A 26,389-nucleotide genomic window follows, 5' to 3' on the forward strand; every position below is an offset into this window, starting at 1 on the left:
AATCTTATCAGGTGGCATCCTGTTTTTTTTCTGCAGTGCAGGAATATACAACTCCCACTGTTAACACTGAATTTTTATAGTGGTCATAGATATAGTTAATGGCATTTGCATCTCCAGGATCTCTGAGCCTCAAGATACATTTGATAAGAGTGTACACGGGGGTACTGTCCCCAGTTCTACCCTGCTTGCTTTACAGAACACAGAATTCTGCCTTTTTACAGAAGCAGATAATTGATGTTATCTTTACAAAACTAGCTACAAATCACACCCTAATAAAATAATCTCTTTGTGTATTATTCAAGTGTTATAAAACACTAATATAATTCGTATATGCCCAACTACTGGGACAGAGTATTTTATCACAAGTCCTGTTCAAAGGGGGACTAGAATGACTATATCATAACTGCAGTGTGTCTATTTTATATGGAAGCAAAATTATTGTATCATTTGAGAGCAATATACCAATTTTACTCAATTAGAGAAAAAAGGTTTTAAAAGCATTAAACATACAAATATGTTTAATTACATACTCTGGCCAGGTAGAAATAATTTAATGAATGAAAAACCTATAAAAAATAAATACAAAATGGACATAAACAGTGTGTTATAAATTATTTCTTTTGTGTGTCAATGACAGATATGTTGCCCAAAAAATGCTAAAATCCAGTGTATATTTTATAATTCAATTCTCAATTGGACTCCATTCAAGAGGTGAAGGAAGTGTTTATTCAGCCACGAACTGGTTTGGATTTGGGTAAAAGATTTTGCAAGTAAGGCTAGGCGGTAATACCTACATATCATCTCTATAAGGTGCGCCATTTATCTTTTCAGCAATATGCATAGGTCTAGAAATAAGTTTACACATGGCTTTCATAAATTACACAAGTAGATGTACCATCAGATGGAGGGGCATCTTCTGTTGAACTTTGTGTGCATGGTGGTGAGGTGGCTTCTTCCTTCTCACTTGACTGAACACTGTCATGTGACTCTATATCTAAACATTGTTTATTTGTCAATGGGTGTACGGACACAGTTATTGCAATTTGTCGAGGAGGATCATGGACGGAAGATGCATCTGAATCTGCTGTTGGGGAATCACTTCTCTTCAAAGAATTAGGGATTGTGAAGACGTCAGCATCACAGACTTCCTGACCAACAGCTCCCTGTCGAATAAATGAGTGTCCCTGTTCTTCTAGGCCAACAACCTCCATTATTTCTTCCATTATAGTCCTGCAGTTCATAATTAAAGGGGGCAAAGGAACACTCCTTGCAAGTTCCTCGATGTATCTAGCAAATTCCATTGTCTTAAACTGAGTAACTTTGGCCAGTTCCAGGGTTTTGGCAGATGTGATGATAGGGATTCGCTTTGCAATCTCAAAAGCCTTCTGCAACTTCTCTGCACCTTCAGTACGAAAGAAATCATTAATGGCTTTCTCAGTTTTCTTCAAATGGCTGCTCATCATGCAGAGTCTGGTGATGTTCAAAACCATTACAATTGTAAAAGCTACCAGACAGACTATCATATAATAGATACCCATATCACCAGAGGTGAAAACCACTCTCAGAGTAACAGTATTATTCACACTGCCATGGGAATTTGTAGCAACGCATGTGTATTTGCCTCGATCCTCAAAAGCTACACTTGTGATATTTAAAAAGCCTTTGTCGTGAATCCACCATTTTCCGTCTGGGGAAAAAAAAAAAAGTTAATCAGTATCCACATAGACTCTTAAATCATTTATCAACACATTAAAAGTCCATTATATAAATTAAGGTAAATAAGTAGAGATTAATCTTTACTAGCGATAACATTATATTTTTATTACATTTTCTAGAGAAAAAAAAAACCAAGTATAAGAAACTCAGTAATGTCTGTAAATAACAGGATTTTTCAGGAGTAAAAAATATACAATAAAATAATGAAACAATTAGGAAGTATAGAATGGTATATTTATTTAATTAATAAAAACAAACAAGTTTTTTTTTTAAATAAAAAATCAAATAAGCAGTAATTCAATGAATATTATAGAATTAGAACCTACCAACTAATAATCATATGTAGCCGACATATTTAAAGTTAACAGCAGGGCACAGTGCACTTCATGAAGCACCGATGCCAAAACTAAGCATTTGCTGTATGAACTGGAGAAAGTAATGTTTGAAGATATTTATTTGATTTTGGATTTAATTGTTTGCATTCCACAAACAAAGCCTGTCCTATCCTTTTTACACAACTGGATCCATTGTTTACATGACGTGTTTGTGGAAAGAGCAGTGGGCAACTGTTTTTCTAGCAACAAAAATTCAACCAAGGTTAACGTCAAGGACCTGAAAAGCCTCAGATTGTGGTACTTCATTTTTCTAGGGACAATCCTAAAACCAAAACCATTGCCAGATGCACCGTGGGTTACAAAATTAGCTTTAATAAGCAAAGCAAATACAAACACACAGCTTAAAAGACGAAATAGATAATCCTCAACTAAGAATGAATTTGATTGATCACAGTTGCAAACAAATCATAATTTGCAGTCAAACTAATGCTGTTAATTATTAAACATCAGCAGCTTTTAGCTATTGTTGGCATCGTTTAAATGAAAGCCCATTAATCCTAGCAAATAACTATTGTTTTCTAATTATATATGTTTTCATGTATCTAATATTTAATCTTCCTCAGCCTTTTACAGTAAGTCTTTAACCACTATACATGGTAATAAGAATGTTGACGGGTCAGTGCCTGGTAGAATATGTTTGAAAACTGTCAGGGTGCAATTTCCTGAGTTTGGACACAGTATCTAAAAATCAGGAAATGACATTGCCCTGGAATAACACAGTACAGCATAGCTAGTACACTATGTATTGTTTTAGTTTGTGTTTTAAATACGTCATATCAACATAAAGTACTATTGTGCTACATCTCTTATGTACAACATTACAGAACAGCAGACATGGAGTCACTAGCAGTGATTATTAAATCAAAACAAACATAGCACCTGCTACTAATGGAAAACAATAGTATAACCCAAAATACCAGCAACATAAATTTTTGGTTTTATTACATTTGAAATACACATAATAATGAACACCTAGATTACAAGTTTTGCACTATAGAGGGTGAGAAACGAACGCAACAAAAGTTGCGTTATTTCACCCTCCAAAGGGCTGCCATTACAAGTTTCAGAAAAGCCTCCTTGTGCGTGCAATATTGTAGCGATAAGCTCCATACCGCACAAAATCCAAGGGCTGAGAATATGTGCCCGTGCATGCTTTCCCCATAGACATCAATGGGCAGAGAGTGGTAGGAAAAAAACTAACACCTGAAGTGCGGAATGGCGATCGCCGTAACGCAACCCCATTGATGTCTATGGGGTAAAAAGTTATGTTTAAACACCCTAACATAAACCCCAAGTCTAAACACCCCTAATCTGCCGCTTCCGACATCGCCGCCACTATAATAAAGTTAGTAACCCCTATTCCGCCGCTCCCCGACATCGCCAACACTATAATAAAATTATTAACCCCTATTCCCCTGCACCCCAACATCGCCGTCACTAAAATAAAGCTATTAACCCCTATTCCGCCGCTCCCCGCCACTAAATAAAGTTTTTAACCCCTAAACCTCTGGCCTCCCACATCACTGCCACTAAATAAACATATTAACCCCTAAACCGCCAGCCCCCCACATCACAAAAAATTTAATTAAACTATTAACCCCTAAACCTAACAACCCCCTAACTTTATATTAAAATTACTACAATATCCCTATCTTAAAATAAATAAAAAAAAAAACTTACCTGTGAAATAAAAAAAAAAACTAAGTTTAAACTAACAATTAACCTAACATAACTATTATACTAAACTATTATACTAAAATTAAAATAACTACCAATTAAAAAAAACCTAAAAAAAACACTACTAAAAAAAATCAAGTCTAAAATAAAATAAAAAAATACCTAAACTACAAAAAATAAACACTAAATTAAGAAAAATACCAAATTATCCAAAATAAAAACAATTACACCTAATCATATAGCCCTATAAAAATAAAAAAGCCCCCCCAAAATAAAAAAACCCCCCCAAAATAAAAAACCCTAGCCTACAATAAATTACCAATAGCCCTTAAAAGGGCCTTTTGTAGGGCATTGCCCTAAAGAAATCAGCTCTTTTACCTGTAAAAAAAATATACAAAGACCCCTCCAACAGTAAAACCCACCACCCAACCAACCCTCCAAAAAAACCCCAAGAAACTAAGCTACCCATTGCCCTGAAAAGGGCATTTGTATTGGCATTGCCCTTAAAAGGGCATTCAGCTCTTTTACATTGCCCTTGAAAGGGCATTCAGCTCTTTTACATAAAGCCCAAACCCTAATCTAAAAAAAAAAAAAACACCCAATAAGATTTTTTTTTTAAAAACCTAACACTAACAACCGAAGATCCACTCACAGTTTCTGAAGTCCGGACATCCAGGCGGCATCTTCTATCTTCATCCCGGCAGCGCAGAGCAGGTTAATCCTTGAAGACATCCGGCACGGAGCGTCCTCTTCATACGGTCACCGCCGTACACTGGATCTTCAATGCAAGGGAGCCTTTTCAAAATGGCGTCCCTTGCATTCCTATTGGCTGATTTGATTTTTGAAATTCAAATCAGCCAATAGGATGAGAGCTACTGAAATTCTATTGGCTGATTTGAATAGCCAATAGAATTTCATTAGCTCTTATCCTATTGGCTGATTTGAATTTCAAAAATCAAATCAGCCAATAGGAATGTAAGGGACGCCATGTTGAAACGGCTCCCTTGCATTGAAAATTCAGTGTACGGCAATGACCGTATGAAGAGGATGCTCCGCGCCGGATGTCTTCAAGGAGGTACCCGCTCCACGCCGCCGGTATGAAGATAGAAGACGCCACCTGGATGAAGGTAGAAGATGCCGTCTGGATGGATAAAGACCTCGCCGCCTGGATGTCCGGACTTCAGAAACTGTAAGTGGATCTTCGGGGGTTAGTGTTAGTTGTTTTTTTTTTAAATCTTATTGGGTGTTTTCTTTTTAGATTAAGGTTTGGGCTTTATGTAAAAGCTGAATGCCCTTTTCAGGGCAATGTAAAAGAGCTGAATGCCCTTTTAAGGGCAATGCCCTTTTCAGGGCAATGGGTAGCTTAGGTTTTTGTTAGGTTTTATTTTGGGGGGTTGGTTGGGTGGTGGGTTTTACTGTTGGGGGGTCTTTGTATTTTTTTTTTTACAGGTAAAAGAGCTGATTTCTTTAGGGCAATGCCCTACAAAAGACCCTTTTAAGGGCTATTGATAATTTATTGTAGGCTAGGCTTTTTATTTTGGGGGGGGGGGGGGCTTTTTTATTTTTATAGGGCTATTAGATTAGGTGTAATTGTTTTTATTTTGGATAATTTAGTTTGTTATTTTTCGAAATTTAGTATTTGTTATATTTTGTAATTTAGTATTTTTTATATTTTGTAATTTTAGACTTAGGTTTTTTTAATGTGTAATTTAGTTTTTTTAATTAGTAGTTATTTTAATTGTAGTATAATAGTTATGTTAAGTTTTGTTATTTTTAAGTGGCGGTGATGTGGGAGGCCAGAGGTTTAGGGGTTAATAATTTATTAGTGGTGGTGGTGTCGTGGAGCAGCGAAATAGAGGTTAATAACTTTATTATAGTGGTGTCGGGGAGCGGCGGAATAGGTGTTAATAACTTTATTATAGTGGCCGGGATGTGGGCGGGTGGCAGATTAGGGGTTAATAAATTTTAAATAGTGTTTGCGATGCGGGAGGGTGGCGGTTTAGGGGTTAATAGGTAGTTTATGGGTGTTAGTGTACTTTGTAACAGTTTAGTTATGAGTTTTGTGAAACATTTTTGTGGTGCAAAACTCATAACTAATGCTTTCAGATTGTGGAATGGCTCGTGTCAGTATAGGCTGTAACGCAAGCATTTTAGACTCACTGCACAACTTTTAATACCGGCGTTATGGAAATCCTAAAGAAAAACTTAATTTTTTGGAGTGTGAGCTTGATGTACTGCAAGCTGTGCTTGCGGTACAGCTATACCGACAAGACTCGTAATGGTTGCGTTATTGTTTTCAAGCTGAAATGGCCATTTTTGCAGCGTTAAAACCGTAACGCAAAACTCGTAATCTAGGTGAATACAAATAATATGCTCAGTGATACAAATACATTAATATATATATATATATATATATATATATATGTATTTGTATCACTGAGCATATTATTTATATTCGTGTATATAAAAAATACACACATACATACATACATATATAAAAACACACATATAAACAATAAACATACATACACACTCACACTGTTTATATATACAATAAGGTGTAAAAGGTAGTCTAAGTCCATCACCACCACATAGCGTCTGTAATTTAACTCTGTAAGTTTTGAGGATTTAACACACACGGTACACTTTACAATCTTAAACCTCTCAAATACTGTATCAGTCCCTAACTGTCCTCAGCAGAAGTTATCAGACAAGAAACTGCAAAACAATGGAACCTTTGCTAACAAAATGACAGTCGCTTTCAGTGTCTGCTCCAGTAAAAGTCCTTATTAGCGCCTCCATGAAAAGGTTAGTGATGGGTGGAAAACAATTGTAGCAAAAAAGTTGCTAATGCAAGGTTCGACAAACCCAGGTGCCAGGGAGCCACTTGCGCCTTAAAATTAGGCTCTGGCGCCCTGGTTCGGAATCTCAAAGACACATTGCTATGTCCCACACGTTTTGCTGGCAGCCACCAGCCACACCTTATATTTGATACATACAGGTGAATCTTTGTAGACCCTGCAGCTGTGAATAAAAAAATCAACTTTTATTAGGTTGTTATTATTATGTGTGTATATATTTTTTATGTTAAAGGGCCATAATACCCAAATGTTTAAACACTTGAAAGTGATGCAGCATAGCTGTAAAAAGCTGACTAGATATCACCTGAACATCTCTATGTAAAAACAAAATATATTTTACCTCAAAAGTTTCTCAGTAGCCACATCCCATTGTAAAGGACTTCTAAGCAGCAAATCAGTATGTCTGTCCCGGGACAGCTAAGGGAGTGAGCTTACGTGCACACTCATCTTATTTCCCTATTCAGTGTAAGGAAGTTTACAATGAAATTTCATGAGAGTTAAGTCAAATCTCATGAGATCACAGTAAAAGAGTTCATGACCTCAGCACTGTTGATGGTGATTGGCTGCTGTACTGCATCAGTTTCAAGTGATTTAGCATACAAGTATGATGTCCCTTTAAGGTGATTTATATATATATATATATATATATATATATATATATATATATATATATATATATATATATATATATATATATATATAAAAATATATACATATATATATATATATAAATATATACATACACATATACATTCAGTTGTCCTCATAAGTTTACATTCCCTGGCAGAATTTATGATTTTTAGAGAATATGAATGATAACACAAAAACTTTTCTTTCACTCATGGTTAGTGTTTGGCTGAAGCCATTTATTATCAATCAACTGTGTTTACTCTTTTTAAATCATAATGACAACAGAAACTACCCAAATGACCCTGATTAAAAGTTTACATACCCTGGTGATTTTGGCCTGATAACATGAACACAACTTGACATAAAGGGGTTTGAATGGCTATTAACGGTAACCATCCTCACCTGTGATATGTTTGCTTGTAATTAGTGTGTGTGTGTGTATAAAAGGTCAATGAGTTTCTGGACTCCTGACAGACCCTTGCATCTTTCATCCAGTGCTGCACTGACGTTTCTGGATTCTGAGTCACGGGGAAAGAAAAAGAATTGTCAAAGGATCTGTGGGAAAAAGGTAGGTGAACTGTATACAACAGGAAATGGATACAAAAAGATATCCAAGGAATTGAGAAAGCAAATCAGCAGTGTTCAAACTCTAATCAAGAAGTGGAAAATGAGGCGTTCTGTTTGATAACATACTGCATTCATCTTACCATCAATTCTGACCAAATTTCTTGTGCCTTTGTAGCTCACACATCATAAAATAACATTTTTGGGTTTCATACCCCTTAAATACATTCTTAAACCAGAGCAGAAGCAGTTCCACATGTAAGCAGACATCTTGATTAATAAAATAACTTATTTGTTGCTTCTTAAAACACATATATAGGTTAAAAACATGAGTACAGCATGAAGCGCTTTTAGGGTGAAATCACATTGGCACCATTCAATTTGTATTTTTTATGTTTAAAGATTTTGCAATAAAGTTTGGAGTTGTACACGTTAGGAGTGCATGATTTGCATTTACTAACGTATTTGAGCTTATAGCCATACTCGTAGACATAATATGCAATCATTTTCAGACAAAACCTTTACACCAGAGCTATTTAACTCATGGAAGTATAAACTAAAATTTTCTGTGTTGTTTTGAACCACAAAGTTCAAGAGACTAAATTTAGGATTAAAAAGATAGGAAAGTCATAATTAAACTTGCATGATTGAGATAGAGCATGTCAATTTTAAGACAATTTTAAATTCACTTCTATTTTCAAATGTGCTTTGTTCTTTTAGTATCCATTGTTGAAAAATAATATGCGCATATCCTATCTCTATTAGACGCTAGAAGCAGAATGGTGCCTGCACACATTTATCTATTGTCACTGGCTGACTTGATGTGTTCATCTAGCTGCCAGTAGTGCATTGATGCTCCTGCAGCAAAGGATAACAAGAGAATGAAGCACATTTGGAAAGTTGTTTATAATTGTATGTTCTATCCATGTCATGAGAGAAAATGTTGTGGTTAACTGTCCCTTTAAGGATTTTATACACATACGAAAATTGTAGAATGTATGTTCGTTCAAAGACTATATGCAAAAGTGCACCTATCCAATAAACAGCACTGTTGATCTTCTAGGATTAAGATTCACATTCAGCATATCATACATACTACAGGGGCCCAATACGTCTTCCATAAAGGGGAGAAACTAAAGTGCTGAAAAACACTATAATTAGATTTTTGTTAACCAACTGTTATGTTCTGGTTCATGAATGATAGCTAGTGTAAGCTTCGGCATAGGTGATTTTTAGAGACAAACACTCAAGGGCTGAAATGTTGTTTAACCCCTTAAGGACCACAGCACTTTTCCATTTTCTGACCGTTTGGGACCAGGGCTATTTTTAGATTTCTGCGATGTTTGTGTTTAGCTGTAATTTTCCTCTTACTCATTTACTGTACCCACACATATTAAATACCGTTTTTCTCGCCATTAAATGGACTTTCTAAAGATACCATTATTTTCATCATATCTTATAAAATTTACTATAAAAAAAAATATATAAAATATGAGGAAAAAATGGAAAAACACACACTTTTTCTAACTTTGACTTCCAAAATCTGTTACACATCTACAACCACCAAAAAACACCCATGATAAATAGTTTCTAAATTTTGTCCTGAGTTTAGAAATAACCAATGTTTACATGTTTTTTTTGCTTTTTTTGCAAGTTATAGGGCAATAAATACAAGTAGCACTTTGCTATTTCCAAATCTCTTTATTCAAAATTAGCGATAGTTACATTGTAACACTGATATCTGTCAGGAATCCCTGAATATCCCTTGACATGTATATATTTTTTTTAGAAGATAACCCAAAGTATTGATCTAGGCCCATTTTGGAATATTTCATGCCACCATTTCACCGCCAAATGTGATCAAATAAAAAAAATTGTTCACTTTTTCACAAACTTTAGGTTTCTCACTGAAATTATTTACAAACAGCTTGTGCAATTATGGCACAAATGGTTGTAAATGCTTTTTTGGGATCCCCTTTGTTCAGAAATAGCAGACTTATATGGCTTTGGCGTTGCTTTTTGGTAATTAGAAGGCTGCTAAATGCCACTGCTCAACACTCGTGTATTATGCCCAGCAGTGAAGGGGTTAAATAGGGAGCATGTAGGGGGCTTGTAGAGTTAATTTTAGCTTTAGTGTAGTAGACAACCCAAAGTATTGATCTAGGCCCATTTTGGTATATTTCACTCCACCATTTCACTGCCAAATGCAATCAAATAAAAAAAAATTGTTCACTTTTTCACAAGTTTTAGGTTTCTCACTGAAATTATTTACAAACAGCTTGTGCAATTATGGCACAAATGGTTGTAAATGCTTCTCTAGGATCCCCTTTGTTCAGAAATAGACATATATGGCTTTGGCGTTGCTTTTTGGTAATTAGAAGGCCACTAAATGCCGCTGCGCATCACACTTGTATTATGTTTAGCAGTGAAGGGGTTAGTAAGGTAGCTTATAGGGAGCTTGCATGGTTAATTTTAGATTTAGTGTAGAGATCAGCCTCCCACCTGACACATCACACCCCCTGATCCCTCCCAAACAGCTCTCTTCCCTCCCGCACCCCACAATTGTCCCTGCCATCTTAAGTACTGGCAGAAAGTCTGCCAGTACTAAAATAAGTTGTTTTTTTTGGTTTATTAAAAAAACAAAACCTAATTCTGCTGTGTAGGATCCCCTCATAGCCCCCAACCTCCCTGATCCCCCCAAAAAACAGCTCTTTAACCCTCCTCCTCTATCTTATTGTGTGGCATCTTGGGTACTGGCAGCTGTCTTCCAGTACCCAGTTTGCCATAAACATTGTATTTATTGATATAAATTTAAAAAAAATGTAGCTGCCCCCCCTCAATATCCAACCCCCCACCCACCCACTCCCAGATCCCTTAGGCAAAAATTCCTACCCTCCCCTGTCCTTTCCCCCGCCCTATGAAATAATTTTTTGGTTCCATAGTGTAGCTTCCCACCCGCTCTCGCCCTCGTGTGCGCCCCTGGTAAAGATTCTGCCCCTTCCGACTTGCAGCCTACCATCAATGGCCGCCAACTCGCCTCCCATCCACCAACGATCATCGCGGCCATCGATGGCCGATGCAGAGAGGGCCACAGAGTGGCTCTCTCTGCATCGGGTGGCTAAGAAATGTTATTGCAGGATGCCTTGATATCGAGGCATCATTGCAATAACATGAAAGCGGCTGGAAGTGATCAGGATAGCTTCCAACGCTATCAAACACCAACGACGTACAGGGTACATCCTTGGTCGTTAAGGACCTTTTTTTGTAGGACGTACCCTGTACGTCGTCATTGGTCCTTAAGGGGTTAAAGAAATCTTTAAAAAAAAAAAAAAAAGATGTATGATGTCATTGTTTAGAAGTAAAACTTTAAAGGGACAGTCAAGTCCGAAATAAACTTTCATGATTCAAATAGGGCATGTAATTTTAAATAACTTTCCAATTTACTTTGATCACCAATTTTGCTTTGTTCTCTTGGTATTCTTAGTTGAAAGCTAAACCTAGGTAGGCTTATATGCTAGTTTCTTAGACCTTGAAGGCTGCCTCTAATCTGAATGAATTTTGACAGTTTTTCACCAGTAGAGGGCGTTAGTTCATGTGTGTCATATAGATAACATTGAGCTCACGCACGTGAAGTTACCTAGGAGTCAGCACTGATTGGTTAAAGTGCGAGTCTATCAAAACAACTGAAATAAGGGGGCAGTTTGCAGAGGCATAGATACAAGATAATCACAGAGGTAAAAAGTATATAAATATAACTGTCTTTTTATGCAAAACTGGGGAATGGGTAATAAAGGGATTATCGATCTTTTTAAACAACAAAAATTCTGGTGTATACTCTCCCTTTAATTAAAGGGGGAAGAGAAATGTGAACAAAAATGAACAAGGAACCAGAACAATGACACAAGTTGTTAATAGAGAAAAGTGGGTGATTTCTAATAAATTCAACATATTTATGAAACAAAACTTGAAGCTACAACCTGTCTTTATTGGCTGCCAAATACTGAAGTAATTCATACAACTCATCCAAAATAACCTTCTATTGGGAAAAGTAGGAACTAGAATGGCAGCTCCCCAAGTGTAAACCAAGCCAGGAGCAATTTGTAACTCACTGCACAACACTAGCAACTGCCATAATTATTAAACAACTGCCTTTAGGGGATCTAAAGCATTACAAAATCTAATATTATTGTTTATATGGTAAGTTTGCTGCACTCATGCTTGGCAACACAATAACTAGTATGACACATGTGATGTTTAATAGCACTTTGTTAAGCTGTAAAAGGATATGAATGATATGAATGATGTTCTTTCTTCTGTAGCTGTAAAATCAATAAGAATACAGCCTAATTAAGAAATCAGTACATTTAAGCATGAGAATCAAGTTAGAAATGATATCAAGTAATGTGCAAGCATTTCTTCTCTCTCTGCACCTCACAGGCACACAGTAGTGCCCTTGTCACTCATTCATTTGGTAGCAGGAGAGTGCGTCTGATTTCATTATGCTTTCATTTGCTATCAAGTGCCTCTAAAAGTAATTTATACTAATTGTCTAGGTTGCTAGGCAATGCCTTTGTTAGGTGTAATCTAATGTAGAAAGACCTGACAGCTACAATGTGTGAAATAAGTCTATGATCCAAGCTTAAAAGGACAGTATGCTGTAAAATTGGTATAAAATGTATGATAAAATGCTCTTTTATGTTTATTTTGTAAATTAAATAGCTGGATTGGTTCTTTGAAACCACAACCCATCACAATTATTATTATTATTGTTTTTTTGTAGAGCGCCAACAGATTCTGCAGCGCTATAAACATAGGCAGAATACAAGGAAACATTTATAGGGATCAGACGGGTAGAGGGCCCTGCCAAGAGTCGCACTGTAGTAGTCAGCTCTAAAGAAGGTGATCTACAAACAGCATGGCTCTTAGGCTTACATGCTAAGTGGATTCAAGGGGATAGCAGTGGAGGAGAGGAACTGGTATAAATAAAGGTTAGTGTAGGTTGTATGCATCCCTGAACAGTAGAGTCTTTAGGGAGCGCTTGAAGTTTTCAAAACTAGGGGAGAGTCTTGTGGAGCGAGGCAGAGAGTTCCACAATATGGGAGCCAGTCTGGAGAAGTCCTGTAAATTGGAGTGTGAGGAGGTAGTAAGAGAGGAGGACAGTAGGAGGTCATGAGCAGAGCGAAGGGGACGGGAGGGAGAGTATCTGAAGAGAAGTTCTGAGATATAGGGGGGTGCAGTGCAGTTGAGGGCTTTGTATGTCAGAGTGAGAATTTTGTGTTTAATCCTGGAGGCAAGAGGAAGCCAGTAAAGGGATTGGCACAGAGGTGCAGCAGATGAAGAGCAATGTCTAAGGAAGATGAGCCTGGCAGAGGCATTCATTATGGATTGTAAAGGAGCTAGGCGGCAGCTGGGGAGACCAGAGAGGACAGAGTTGTAGTAATCGAGGCGGGAAAGGATGAGAGAGTGGATTCAAATCTTCGTTGTGTCTTGTGTAAGGAAAGAGAGTTTTTTTTAAAAGGTGGAAGCGGCAGGATTTAGCCAACGACTGTAGGTGAGAAGTGAAAGAAAGATCCGAGTCAATTGTGACCCCAAGACATTGGGCATGCAGGGTAGGGGTAATGATGGAATGCCAGGGTGCCAGGAATCAGACTGAGACGAGAAGTGCAAAAATAATCACACCTTTATTAATAACAAAAAATAATAATAAGTCAAACATCAAGCCAGGAGTCTAAGCTAGAGCTGGTAGTCAGACGAGCCGAGTCAGGAGCCAAAGCAAATAGTCAGACGAGCCGGAATCAGGAACAAGGAGGAGAACAGCAGGGTCAGGAACAAGCCAGAGATCAGGAACCAGGAGGGACGTCAGACAGCCAGGTAATACACAGGAACTCACAAACAGGTCTGAGAAAAAGCAAGGGCAAGCATACTGAACAGAGGCCCTTTAAATAATAAGTGATGACATCACACACGGATGATGTACACCAGTCCGACCATAAGAGGGCATGCAGGAAATGAGCAGCATCAGACACACTGCACCAGATTCAGTAAGAGGTGAGTAAACTGTCTGCCAGCAGCACATGGCAAACAAAGCAGGGAAAAAACCCTGACAGTACCCTCCCCTCAATGACCCCTACCCCGCAGGAGGACAAAAGGCTTATTGGGGAAACAGGCATGGAAGGCACGGAGAAGAGCGGGAGCATGAACATCAGAGGTGGGGAACCCATGAACGCTCCTCCGGACTGTAGCCTCTCCAGTGAACCAAATACTATACGCGACCCCTGGACATACGAGAATCAGTAATGCTGCTGACCTCATATTCTTCATGGTTGTCAACAGAGATAGGACGAGGGAACACAGTGGTAAACCGATTACAAACCAATGGTTTCAAGAGGGAGACATGAAAAACATTGGAGTACTCGAAAAGGACCAACATAACGGGGAGCCAGTTTATTGGAAGGCACCCGAAGTTTCAAGTTGTGGGAGGACAGCCAAACCCTCTCACCAACCTGGTAGGAAGGCGCAGGCAGATGCCTACGATCAGCCTGGAACTTCTGGAGCTGCATAGAACGATGAAGGCAATCCTGAATCTGCACCCACGTGGAACGGAGTTGCTGGAGATGCTCCTCCAAAGCCGGAATACCTTGAGACATGAATGAATCGGGCAACAAGGATGGTTGGAACCCATAATTCGCCATGAACGGGGATAACTGGGAGGAAGCATTAATAGCACTATTATGAGTGAGCACTGCCCAAGGTAACAGTTCAGACTAATTATTGTGGTGATCTGAGACATAGCAACGGAGGAACTGTTCCACAGCTTGATTAGACCGTTCTGCAGCCCCATTGGATTGAGGGTGATATGCTGTCAGGCAGCACTTGGAAGCCTGCAATGTAAAAATAATAATGAGCCTCAGCTGCTGATATTGGTAAGATAAATGGTGATGTGTTGCACAATGAATCATAGGGAACCACATAAATTACTAGACAATAGTAATGTGGATACCTATAAAGCACTTAGCAGTTAGTTACAGATCTCTTAAACAAGATAAATCTATAGCTGCCTCGTAACTCTCACTAAATAGGTGCAGCAGAAGTATCAACAGTTTATAAGACCAGGGTTTACACATGTATAAACGTATAGTGCATAAGTGCATTATTGCAAGTAGTTGTAGAGATAAATATATGCAGGTGTTAACTTGTGAATGACAGTAAAACTTGGAATTACTAATTTTGGTCAGCAGACAGAGAGAAAATACTGCATTTACATAGGTACTATTGGTTTGTAGATTTACCCAGTATTGTAGTGCATAGGATAGTTTTAATAATGTTGCAGAGAGTAAGGGTAAGCAAAGGTTTACACCGGAACTAAATTCATATACATATAAGTAGATTTAGTGAGGAGAGGTACCTGTACTCTGAGGAGTGAAATTGGGGCACAAAGAGAGCGTCCTGTCCGCTAAGGGAATCCTGCATAGAGCTGACCGGAGCTGCAGGGAAACATTCGAGTTGCGGTGGCCTGTGACATCACCGCGAAGGGATTCGTAGATCCAGCAAGAAAGAAGAAAAGTAGTCCCAGACGAATCTTGCAGAGAAAGACCGGTTTAGCTTGCAGCACAGGAAAATAGCAAGCAAGAGTGTCCACAGGAAGGTTTGCAGTAGGAGACCACAAACAGGATGCTAGGATAGGCAGGAAATACCAAGCAACCTCTCATGGGCTGAAGTCCATATATAGGGTGAGCAATAACGTTCCTTAAAGGAACAGTAACAGACAGTGTAGGATATGAAACCCAATGATTGATACCAGGTCTGATGGAAAATATATGACATATGTCAAGGAGAATGAAAGCTGGGTCCCCATTTGAGCACAAAAGGAACACTAAAATCTGAAGGCAAAACTGGCTACCCCGGTCCGACACTATCTCCTTGGGTAACCCATGTAAACGCAAAAATTTAATCAAGTTCCTGAGCAGTAGGCAGCTTCTTCAAGGGAATGCAATGTGACATTTTAGAAAAATGGTCAACCACTATTAGGATAACAGTATTGCCATTGGAAACAGGGAGATCGACAATGAAGTCCATGGAAAGATGTGTCCAAGGATGCTCACCATTAGCAATAGGTTGAAGAAGACCCACAGGAAGACATTGAGGAGTCTTATTCTGTGCACAGACTGAGCAGGAGGCAACATACGCAGCAACATCAGGATGAAGTCCTGGCCACCAGAATTGTCGAGTGACAGAACAAATCATTTGATTCTTGCCCGGGTGACCTGTGGCTTTAGGATAGTGGTAAGTGTGCAATAGTTTAGTTTGAAGATACTCAGGAACAAAACACTTACCACTAGGTTTCTCAGGAGATGCATTGGTTTGTGCAACCGGAATGTCCTCCCCCAAGGGAGAAGTCAGATTAGTACGTATGGTAGCCAAAATATGGTCAGAAGGTATAACTGGAATAGGTACAGACTCCTCCTTGGACAGAGGCGAAAGTTGTTGAGAGAGGGCATCAGCCCTAACATTCTTACTACCAGGCAGGTAGGATCTGGCCTGTCAGGGCGACAAACGTTTTGCTTTGGATAGATAAGTCAAATTCTTGTGGTCAGCAGGAATGAGCACTGGTCCCTAGTACCCTCAAGAAGGTGCCTCCATTCCTTGAGTGCCAAAATTATGGCCAGTAATTCCCTGTCGCCAATTTCATAATTGCACTCTGCCAGAGACAATTTCTTAGAGAAGAAACCGCACGGATGCAAGGAACCGTCAAGTGTAGGACGTTGAGACAAGAGGGCACCTACTCCAGTCTCAGACGCATCGACCTCAAAAAATGAAAGACAGGACAGGGTTAGGATGAGCCAGAACTGGATCATCAGCAAAGGCAGTCTTAAGACTCTCAAAAGCCTTATTGGCAGTAGGTGACCAATGGAGTGGATCATTCTCCTTACGGGTCATGTCATTGACCAAGGAAGAAACGTTTTTAATAAACTTCCTATAGTAATTGGCAAAGCCCAAAAAACGTTGAATAGAGCGAAGACCAACTGGGCGAGGCCACTGCAGGACTGCAGACAACTTGTCAGGATCCATGGAAAACCCTGCAACAGAGATTACATAACCTAGAAAGGTTACTTGAGTCTGATGGAACTCACATTTCTCGAGTTTACAAAGCAGGCCGTTCTCACGTAATCTCTGAAGTACCCGTGTAACATCGGATTGATGAGCCTCAAGAGTAGGTGTGTGTATGAGGATACCATCTAAGTACACCACAACACACTGTTGCAACATATCTCGTAGGACATCATTAATAACTTCCTGGAAAACAGCTGGAGCATTACATAAGCCAAAGGGCATTACAAAGATACTTATAATGCCCGCTCCTGGTGTTAAATGCTGTTTTACATTCGTGGCCCTCCTTAATCCTAACGAGATTGTATGCTCCTCTCAAATCAAGTTTAGAAAAGACCGTAGCTCCCTTGAGGTGGTCAAAGAGTTCCGTAATGAGCGGAATAGGGTAAGCATTCTTAATGGTAAGACGATTAAGACCCATATAATCGATGCATGGTCTAAACTCGCCACCCTTTTTCTTCACAAAGAAATCAGCCCCTGCAGGAGAGCAGGATTTGCGGATGATTCCCTGCGACAGAGCATCGGCAACATACTCCTCCAAAGCACAATTCTCTGCAAATGACAGAGGGTAAACCCGACCCAGAGGAGGAATAGCTCTGGGTTTCAGGTCTATGGCACAATCGTAATACCGTTGAGGAGGCAACGTACCGGCACGTACCTTGTCAAAAACGTCTAGGAACTCTCGGTACTCCTCTGGCAATTGAGATACCGAAGAAGTGTTTAAGACTTTGACTGGTTTCCAAAGACAAGTGGAAATACATTGCGGAGACCATGACAAAATTTCGGACCTGCGCCAGTCAAGACTGGGATTGTGCTTTTGGAGCCAGGGATAACCTAGAACAACCGGAAAATGCGGAGAGTTTATCACCTGGAACTGGAGGGTTTCAAAATGAAGAGCCACAACAGCCATGGATAATGGAGTGGTTTCATAAGTAACGTGTTCGGACTGAAGGGGCCTGCCATCAATGGCCTCAATAGCAAACAGAACGGACCGAGGCAATACAGGAATGGAGTGCTTTGATACAAAAGCATTGTCACTGAAATAGCCCACAGCACCGGAGTCAACAAGAGCCTGGGTGACTATGGAGGAGCCCACCCAGGAAAGGACAACCGTAACCAAAAGGTTTCTCCTTTAGCGGTTCTGGGGACGAGGATAAACCCCCCAAGGTCTGCCCACGACAGGACCTTAGGTGCGAGTGTTTCCCGGCCATGTAGGACAAGACTTTAAAAAGGTGGCCCTGTAACCCACAATAGAGGCAGAGCCCCTCCCTCCTCCTAATGGCCCTCTCCGCCGCAGAGAGATGCATGAATCCCAACTGCATCGCCTCAGCAGTACCTGGTGATTCGGGACCAGGAGGCATGGAAGGAGAGGGAGGCATTGGTGGGAACGAACACGTAGGAGACAACGTAACCGGAGGCTTCCGCAAGCGCTCCTTGAAAAAGGGCCTCTCACTTAGTCTGATGCCAATTAGGATTAAAAAAAAATCTCTGGCAGCAACTTAGTCTTTAATCGCATCAGAGAGCCCATGAAAGAAGGCGGCAACAAGGGCTTCATTGTTCCAACCTACCTCTGCGGCAAGCGTACGGAACTCAATGGCATACTGAGTAAAAGATCTCGTACCTTGCTGAATAGACATGAGTCGTTTAGCAGCAGAGGAGGAGTGAGCCGGAACATCAAATACCCTTCAAAAGGAGGCCACAAATTCAGGGTAATTTGAAATCACAGGTTTATTAGTCTCACAAGGGATTAGCCCAGGCAAGAGCTGTGTCAGAGAGTAACGAGATGAGAAATCCCACCTTAGCTCTGTCAGAGGGAAACGCCTGAGGTAACATCTTAAAGTAAATGCCCACCTGGTTCAAAAACCATCTGCACTGAATAGGATCGCCTCCATATCGCTGAGGTAGAGGTGCAGAACTGGACATGCTCCTGGTAGGACTAGGTGCAGCAGCGGAAACAGGAGCAGCCATAACTTGTGGGACACTCTGGTCCAAATGTGCAGTGCGAGTCAGCAGGATTTGCAGGGCTAGTGCAAATTGATCCAAGCGGTGATCCTGTTCATCCATCCTGGAAATGATGGTAGGTAAAGGTGGATTAGTGCAAAAATAATCACACCTTTATTAATAACAAAAAATAATAAAAAGTCCACAAGTCAAACATCAAGCCAGGAGTCTAAGGCAGAGCTGGTAGTCAGACGAGCCGAGTCAGGAGCCAAAGCCAATAGTCAGATGAGCCGGAGTCAGGAGCCAAAGCGAGTATTCAGACGAGCCGGAATCAGGAACAAGGAGAACAGCAGGATCAGGAAGAAGTCATACATCAGGAAGTTGTTGACAGTTATAGAGAGATAAAAGGAAGAGATTTTGGAAGAAGGGGGGGGAAATAAGGACCTCAGTTTTGGAGAGATTTAGCTTGAGGTAGTGAGAGGACATCCAGGAAGAGATGTGAGAAAGACAGAATAAGTTTAGTTTGCAGAGAAACCAGACATCCTTAGCTTATCACTCAAATACTGTGCTTTCTTATCTCTGTCTCTATACAGTATTAAGAAAGAGCAATTGTCAACAAAGATTTTAGAATTTTACCTCTCCAACTCCCCACTGGGAGTGTAATTTCTTATGCTTGACGTGTTTACAAAACTTGTCAATAGCCTGTACTTAAAGGGATATGAAACCCCCAAAAAATCTATTTTGCGATTCAGACAGAGCATAGCATTTGTAAAACAGTTTCCAATTTACTTCTATTTTTAACTTTTACTTCGTTCCCATGATATTCTGCCTTGAAGAGATACCTAGGTAGGCATTTGGAAATAGTGCTGCCATCTAGTGCTCTTGCAAATGGATAATATTCTAACCATAATTTCAAACTTGTTTAAAATATCATAAGGAAAAATTGGAATATAATACTAATGGATCCTATTTTAGGACCTATTCCGCCAAACAAACCACAATTTTTATATAAAAAAATAGTCAAATTTAAAAAAACAGGCTAGCTTCCACAGACACAAATAGGCAGATTAATAATGGAAACAAAGGCCAGATTGATCTAGAAGGCAAAAAATTTAAAGGTTTCTTTCCTTGCCCTAAATGTGTAGCCTGTAAATCTAAATTAGTACAATCTGCTATTAGTGGCAAGAAATTTGAAATTGAAGATATCATTAGATGTAGTGACAGTGGAGTCATTTATCTACTAGAATGTAGTTGCCATAAACAATACATTGGAGAGACCTCTCGTCAACTGAGAGACCGCATCAGAGAACACATCTATGCCATAAATAATCCAGAATCAGATCATTCTGTACCAATACATTTCAGAAAATTCCATAACAGCAACCCTAGACACTTGAAATATGTAGGCATTTGCAAAGTACTAAAGGACTGGCGAGGTGGTGAATTTAACATCAAACTGTTACAAACAGAAGATAAGTGGATCTACAATATGAAATATCTTACTCCTAATGGTCTAAATGTAGACTTTGACCACAATGCATTTCTATAAAGGTTTTAGATTTCCATTATAACGGAAGACACATATTGCCACCAAAAATATCCCTCCATTTTAATAATGCCTATAAGCCCTGAAGTCATTCAACCCTGTCAGGTCACATGGTCTTTGCTATGTGCACTCACTGTTATCACTAAATTAGAGAAGTGGAGAGCTGACAAAAATCCTTACAAGCCTCCAAAGCATGAGACCTGATATGCAGGGGTTGCTACCTCTTTGCAGCTCTCCACCCCTGCTGAGGAATAGGCACTTTCAAATCTTCGGTAGAAAAAAAGAATGTATATATAAAACAATATATATATATATATATATATATATATATATATATATATATATATATATATATATATATATATATATATATATATATATATATATATACACACACACAAAAACTACCGCACCCCTAAAAGACTAAGTAGAAATATTATATAAATGTGTAGTTTTAAAAAGCAGCTAAATACAAGTTAATTTCAAACTGTCAAAAAATCAATATGTTTAAAAGGATTTAATAATGTGACCATATAGATGTGAAATTAGACACGGTATGTATAAAAAGCACAAGTTGTTACTTTAGATATCACAAAAAAACAGAATATATAAAAAGTAACTATAAAATATATATTATTTGATACAAAACACAGTCCATGTCAGAAAGGCTGTGTGCAAACCAGAGCTGTTCTCCAAGATTGGATCCTGGAAATGGAAAATATGTAAAGGACAAGGAAATATTCTTGGTGAAGTAAGTACGGACAGGATAGCCAAGACCCGTACACACAGAGCTACTCACAGGATTGATGATCTTTTAGGCAATGAGAGCATAAATGGCTCTTAAAGTGTGGATATCCGTTATGACCGTATGAACACTCCTCACCACTGCAGCTTCTCTCAGAGTTCACTGATGACGTCACTGTGGTCCATAATCTAATGTGAACTCCCACAGTCCGAGCCAGAGAGATCCTCATGCTGACCGCAGATGCGATAACACCAGGTGGCCACTGGTGCCACAAACAGGGAGGAACCGGATGTTAAGGTGCTAAGATCACTAAAACAGTCTACAGAGATAGCATACTACAGAAGCTTAGAAATGCTGAAAGTAGTAGCCAAGAGAGACTCAAGTGACTTATAGACACCGACAACAGGAGCAGATAAAAAAGAACAAATTTATTAAAATATACAGAAAAATAGAGCAACGCGTTTCAGCCCCTTCCAGGCCTTTATCAAGCTCTAATTAACAGCATGTTGTACACATTGTATTTAAACAGCTAACAGCCAATAGGATCGAGTATAACAATTAAAGGGATATTATACAGCGGAAGATTTGATTATATGTGTCCCTAAGATTCATCTAATATAAATTCATAGACAAAGTAACTATTGAATATACATACATAAAAACATAATTACAATGCAAAATCATTGAATTACAATGCGAAAATACCGTATATATATGGCTAAAAAATACATATATTTATATTCAAACATTCAAAAAACACTCAAATGTAAGTAACAGTCTTGTTAGCGTTATACAAATAATGAATAGTAGGTGATAAATTCAGCAGTGCATATAAATACTAAACTGATAATATAAATCACTAAAACAAGAAAAGAAAAAAAAAGAGGAAGATCTTACATATATAAATATAGTATAATATAGTATAATATATGGAGTGTTATAAGATGGGTGACTAATTCACGTGTCAAGTGCACTCTCACTCAGTCCAGCAGCTGCCAGGGTACTAGTATGTATACGGATGAGACAAACAAAAACTTGCACTCTCTGGTCTTTCAAAAAAATCCTTTACTGTAAAGTAGTGACATTTCGGGGACAAAGTATCCCCTTCCTCAGATGTCTGAGGAAAGGGATACTTTGTCCCCGAAACGTCACTACTTTACAGTGAAGGATTTTTTTTAAAAGACCAGAGAGTGCAAGTTTTGTTTGTCTCATTGAGAGATATATAGCACAGTAAAGCCATGAAGAAGCCGCATTGAAACTAACTAAGCGGCGAAACACGTGTAGCGTTTCTTTTCCACATCCCTCACTCGACATGGCCAGTTGAGTTTGAGCTATGAAGTTAGGACCACGGACATACAGATAAGAGGGGTATTCAAATGAATCTTTTCCAGAACAAGTGCCGGAAGTGAGACTGAGGTACTGGAGGTGCTTTGGAGAGTCGGGCAGTGATCTGAAAGTGGCTTGATGGGAGCAGTGGGAGTGGGTGAGATTGTACAGTTTCCTCTGTGAAGCCCCCAGGACAGAGCACTGGGCTCTTTGGGACTTTCTAGACGAGGACTGTTATGCTTATATAGGGCACTTTGTTAACCTGTTTACCCTTTGGCTGTGAGACGCTGCCTGCTTGCCTGACTACATGTCTGCTTGCTTACTAACCCGCTCATTGAATTACCCCTCTGTCCTGTGGACACTAATATGTGCTGTAACCACTGCAGTGGTATTAACCTATTGCTTTTACTATGCCCTTATATGCAACATTAGACAGCTGTTAATCTGGAGGACTTCTTGACCCTTACAGTCTTTAGTGGATCAGTGACTATCCTCATATCAACTCTTGCTATATGGTATTTAAGCACTAATATGAGTACATATGGACTGACCGCAATATTACAGTACATTACTAGTTACAGTGGCCACTAGCTTCATTTTCAGCATTATTTTGTATTATTTTCTTTTTGATATTTGTTATATGGAATAAATCTTTTTATATGCATTATGTATTAGGGTCGTTATGTGTTTCACCCCAACTAACTGCCAAGATTACCCTGATTATCCTGATATAACTTTATAACTTTGCCTTTAAAGGAAGTTGCTGGCACAATGCACTCTTAAGGGGACATTATACACTCTATTTTCTTTTTGCATAAATGTTTTGTAGATGATCCATTTATATAGCCTATACAGCTTTTAAATTTATTTTTTTTATAGGTTTTGCTTATTTTTAAATAACATATTTTCAGACTCCTAACCAAGCCCCAAAGTTTTAGGAGAATACTGACGTATACCTACTCCAGCTTGCTACTGTTTGTGTAAAGAGTCTTCATATGCAGAGGAATATTTCCCACTTTTAGTGGGTGTTCTAACTAATCCTTTTAACAGGGCTAAACTGGGTAACTTGCCCGTAGTTGTTCTAGGAGCCAAACAGAAGCCATTCTATATATAGAATTCGGTAAAATTATTGTGTAGCATATTTCAAATTTGATGCCAGCCTAGAGCTGCTGTTTGAGTTCATTACTTGACTTACTGTTTTGCATATAATAATAGTTTTCTAGGACTATACTTTTATTTTGATAATCGGTAAAAAAAAACAACAACAAAAACCGGTTAAATCTTATTCAAATACACAGAACTAAATAAAGAATAATACTAGCGATGCATCAAAATTTGGGCCGTCGAAAATGTGAGACCCGAACCAGGAACTAGGCGGAGATATGATGAGAGACTATCAGGTGCAGCCACGCCCATTGCACGGATAACTACACCCAAAAACAAAACATATGTCCACCTAGTATTATTGTCTGGCTTATAGCCACGCTCTCCTTTGTAGAGCATTCCCTACGGTACAAGTGACCACGCCCATTTTTGGAGCTTTCCCGCCTACAAGCTCTCTCAGCTACACACACACACTGTAGTTAAAAAATAAAACAAAAATTTTGGTTTCGGTTTTCGGCCAGGGGCATCCTGAATTTTTGGTATCTGTTTCAGTCCAGAATTTTCATTTCAGTGCATCCCTAATAAATATATATATATATATATATACAGGTAGCCCTCAGTTTACGCCGGGGTTCGGAGGAATGGCTGTAAATCGAAACCCAGTTTATAATGTAAGTCAATGGGAAGTGAGGGAGTTAGGTTCCAGGCCCCTCTCAAAATTGTCATAAGTAACACCTAATATATTATTTTTAAAGCTTTGAAATAAAGACTTTAAATGCTAAACAGCATTATAAACATAATAATATAGATTGTATCATCATCAAACTTAGTTTAATGAACAAAAACATTTGCTAACAGCACCTAATTAAATAATCACACAACATACTGCATCATCATCAAACTAAATTTAATAAACAAAAATGTTTTTTTACTTGCATTTTTCTGCAATCAGTTCTCTGCATTGTTAGCATGCTAGATAATATTGGGTCTGCACCTATTCTATGCATTTCAATCTGCAGTGATTAATAGGCAGTTAGGCACCCTCATCTCAAGCAGCTGGACATGAAGATAATAGGGAAGTGGCTGCTAGAGCTTGTTGCTCGATAGGTCTGGTCTGCTCTGTGTACACAGATCAATTTGAGTCTGCTAAGTTGCATTACTTTGCTGCAAAACAAGCGGACAGCTCCACCTACTGGCTATTTTAATTAGTGCACATGACTGAAAAAAAAGGTTGTTATTCTGAAACGGCGCAAATTGAACCGGCGTAAACCGAGAGCCACCTGTGTTGTGTGTGTATATATATATATATATATATATATATATATATATATATATATATATATATATATATATATATATGTGTGTGTGTATGTATATATATATATATGTATATGTGTATATATATATATATATATATATATATATATATATATATATATATATATATATATATATATATATATATATATATATATATATATATATATATATATATATATATATATATATATATAGAAAGAGGGTAATATCTGCGCTTGGGGATGTATAGCTGGGACAAATAAGAAATGTACCTGGATACACGTGCAGTATGCTATATTACGATGGTATTATTACATACGTATATATAATACAGTATATTATATAGGTGCAGTTTGAGTATAGTGTATTGGTAGAATAATCAGTTTCCAATATATAAAACAATACCAGTATCACCAAGGTACAGTGCTAGTCCAGCATGTTACTTGTAAGTTTATATAGGTAGTCAGTAACACAGTCACTTAATGACCAGTCTTCTAACAGTTCCCAAGTGCCTGCAGGGTCTCTGCTGCTTCTTCTGGAAATGAGAGTGTCCTCTTGAGCAAGTGGATCATCCCAGTAAGATTCTGCAATAGTGAAGGATAGAGAAGCGCACAAGAAAGGCACTCCTAGTGAAGCCTGTTTACACCAATAGATGGACTAGTAAAACTTATAATAGAACCACTCACTTGATTTGACCTCACTCCATATGAGGTATAGATAAGACACAGGTTATAGTTGTTATCTCCTTCTGCTCGCCTCCTTCAGGTTCTCCCTTAAGTCTTCTTACTGTAGTGATCCAGTCTCTGTGTTTCCCAGTTGTTGTTTGTGGAGGGTTAATCCACTTCCAGAGTGTGATCCGTGTGGGGAAAAGGGGGGGGGGGGCAGAAAGGTACTAGATATATATAATGTGTTTAAAATTATCACATTTATTGACACATATATGTATACATAAACAATTAAAAGTGCAGGTTAAAATACACAACAGTCAAAACGTATGACTATATAGAAATATGCAGCACGAACGACTGAGGTAACTGTATGTTGTTTGTAGCTCACAAGAAACCTTTCGTTATTGAGCTGCTTAGTGTGTCACAAAGTAAAAGATTCAGAGCCCACTCAAGACCGGATACCAGACATACACAATCACACAGTTTAGGTGTGATATATTGTGCTGTGAGGTGCCGGTGATAATAGAGTATCGGGCAGTACGTGTGGCGGAGCCTTACGCGTTTCGCAACTCTATTGGTTGCTTCGTCAGAGGTATATATATTTGTGGGATAAGCACTCTCACCACCTCCTCAGTAAATGGCCAGGGTGACAGGAACAGTGGTTATTTATAGTATAAAGTAGATCCGCACTCACTGGACTTTGGAAAAACAAAACGTGGTTTTAGATCTATCTATCTATCTGGGATTTATCAGGTAAGCATAAATTATGTTGTCTTTCCAACAATGGTGAGAGACCACAAAATGTCTTA

At 38.7% G+C, this 26,389-nt stretch overlaps 1 protein-coding gene across 1 annotated transcript in view; it reads right to left on the reverse strand.

Moving 5' to 3' along the window:
- Window positions 1-703: 703 nt before the first annotated feature.
- Window positions 704-26,389, reverse strand: part of MFAP3L (microfibril associated protein 3 like) — a 141,291-nt gene continuing 115,605 nt past the window's right edge. Inside the window, exon 4 of the mRNA XM_053703825.1 lies at window positions 704-1,687. Within this exon, the coding sequence (XP_053559800.1) occupies window positions 858-1,687 (830 nt within the window). The 3' untranslated portion in view covers window positions 704-857. The remainder of the gene's footprint in view (window positions 1,688-26,389) is intronic.

The sequence above is a fragment of the Bombina bombina genome, chromosome 2 (genome assembly GCF_027579735.1).
Source record: "Bombina bombina isolate aBomBom1 chromosome 2, aBomBom1.pri, whole genome shotgun sequence".
In the NCBI taxonomy this organism is placed as follows: domain Eukaryota; kingdom Metazoa; phylum Chordata; class Amphibia; order Anura; family Bombinatoridae; genus Bombina; species Bombina bombina.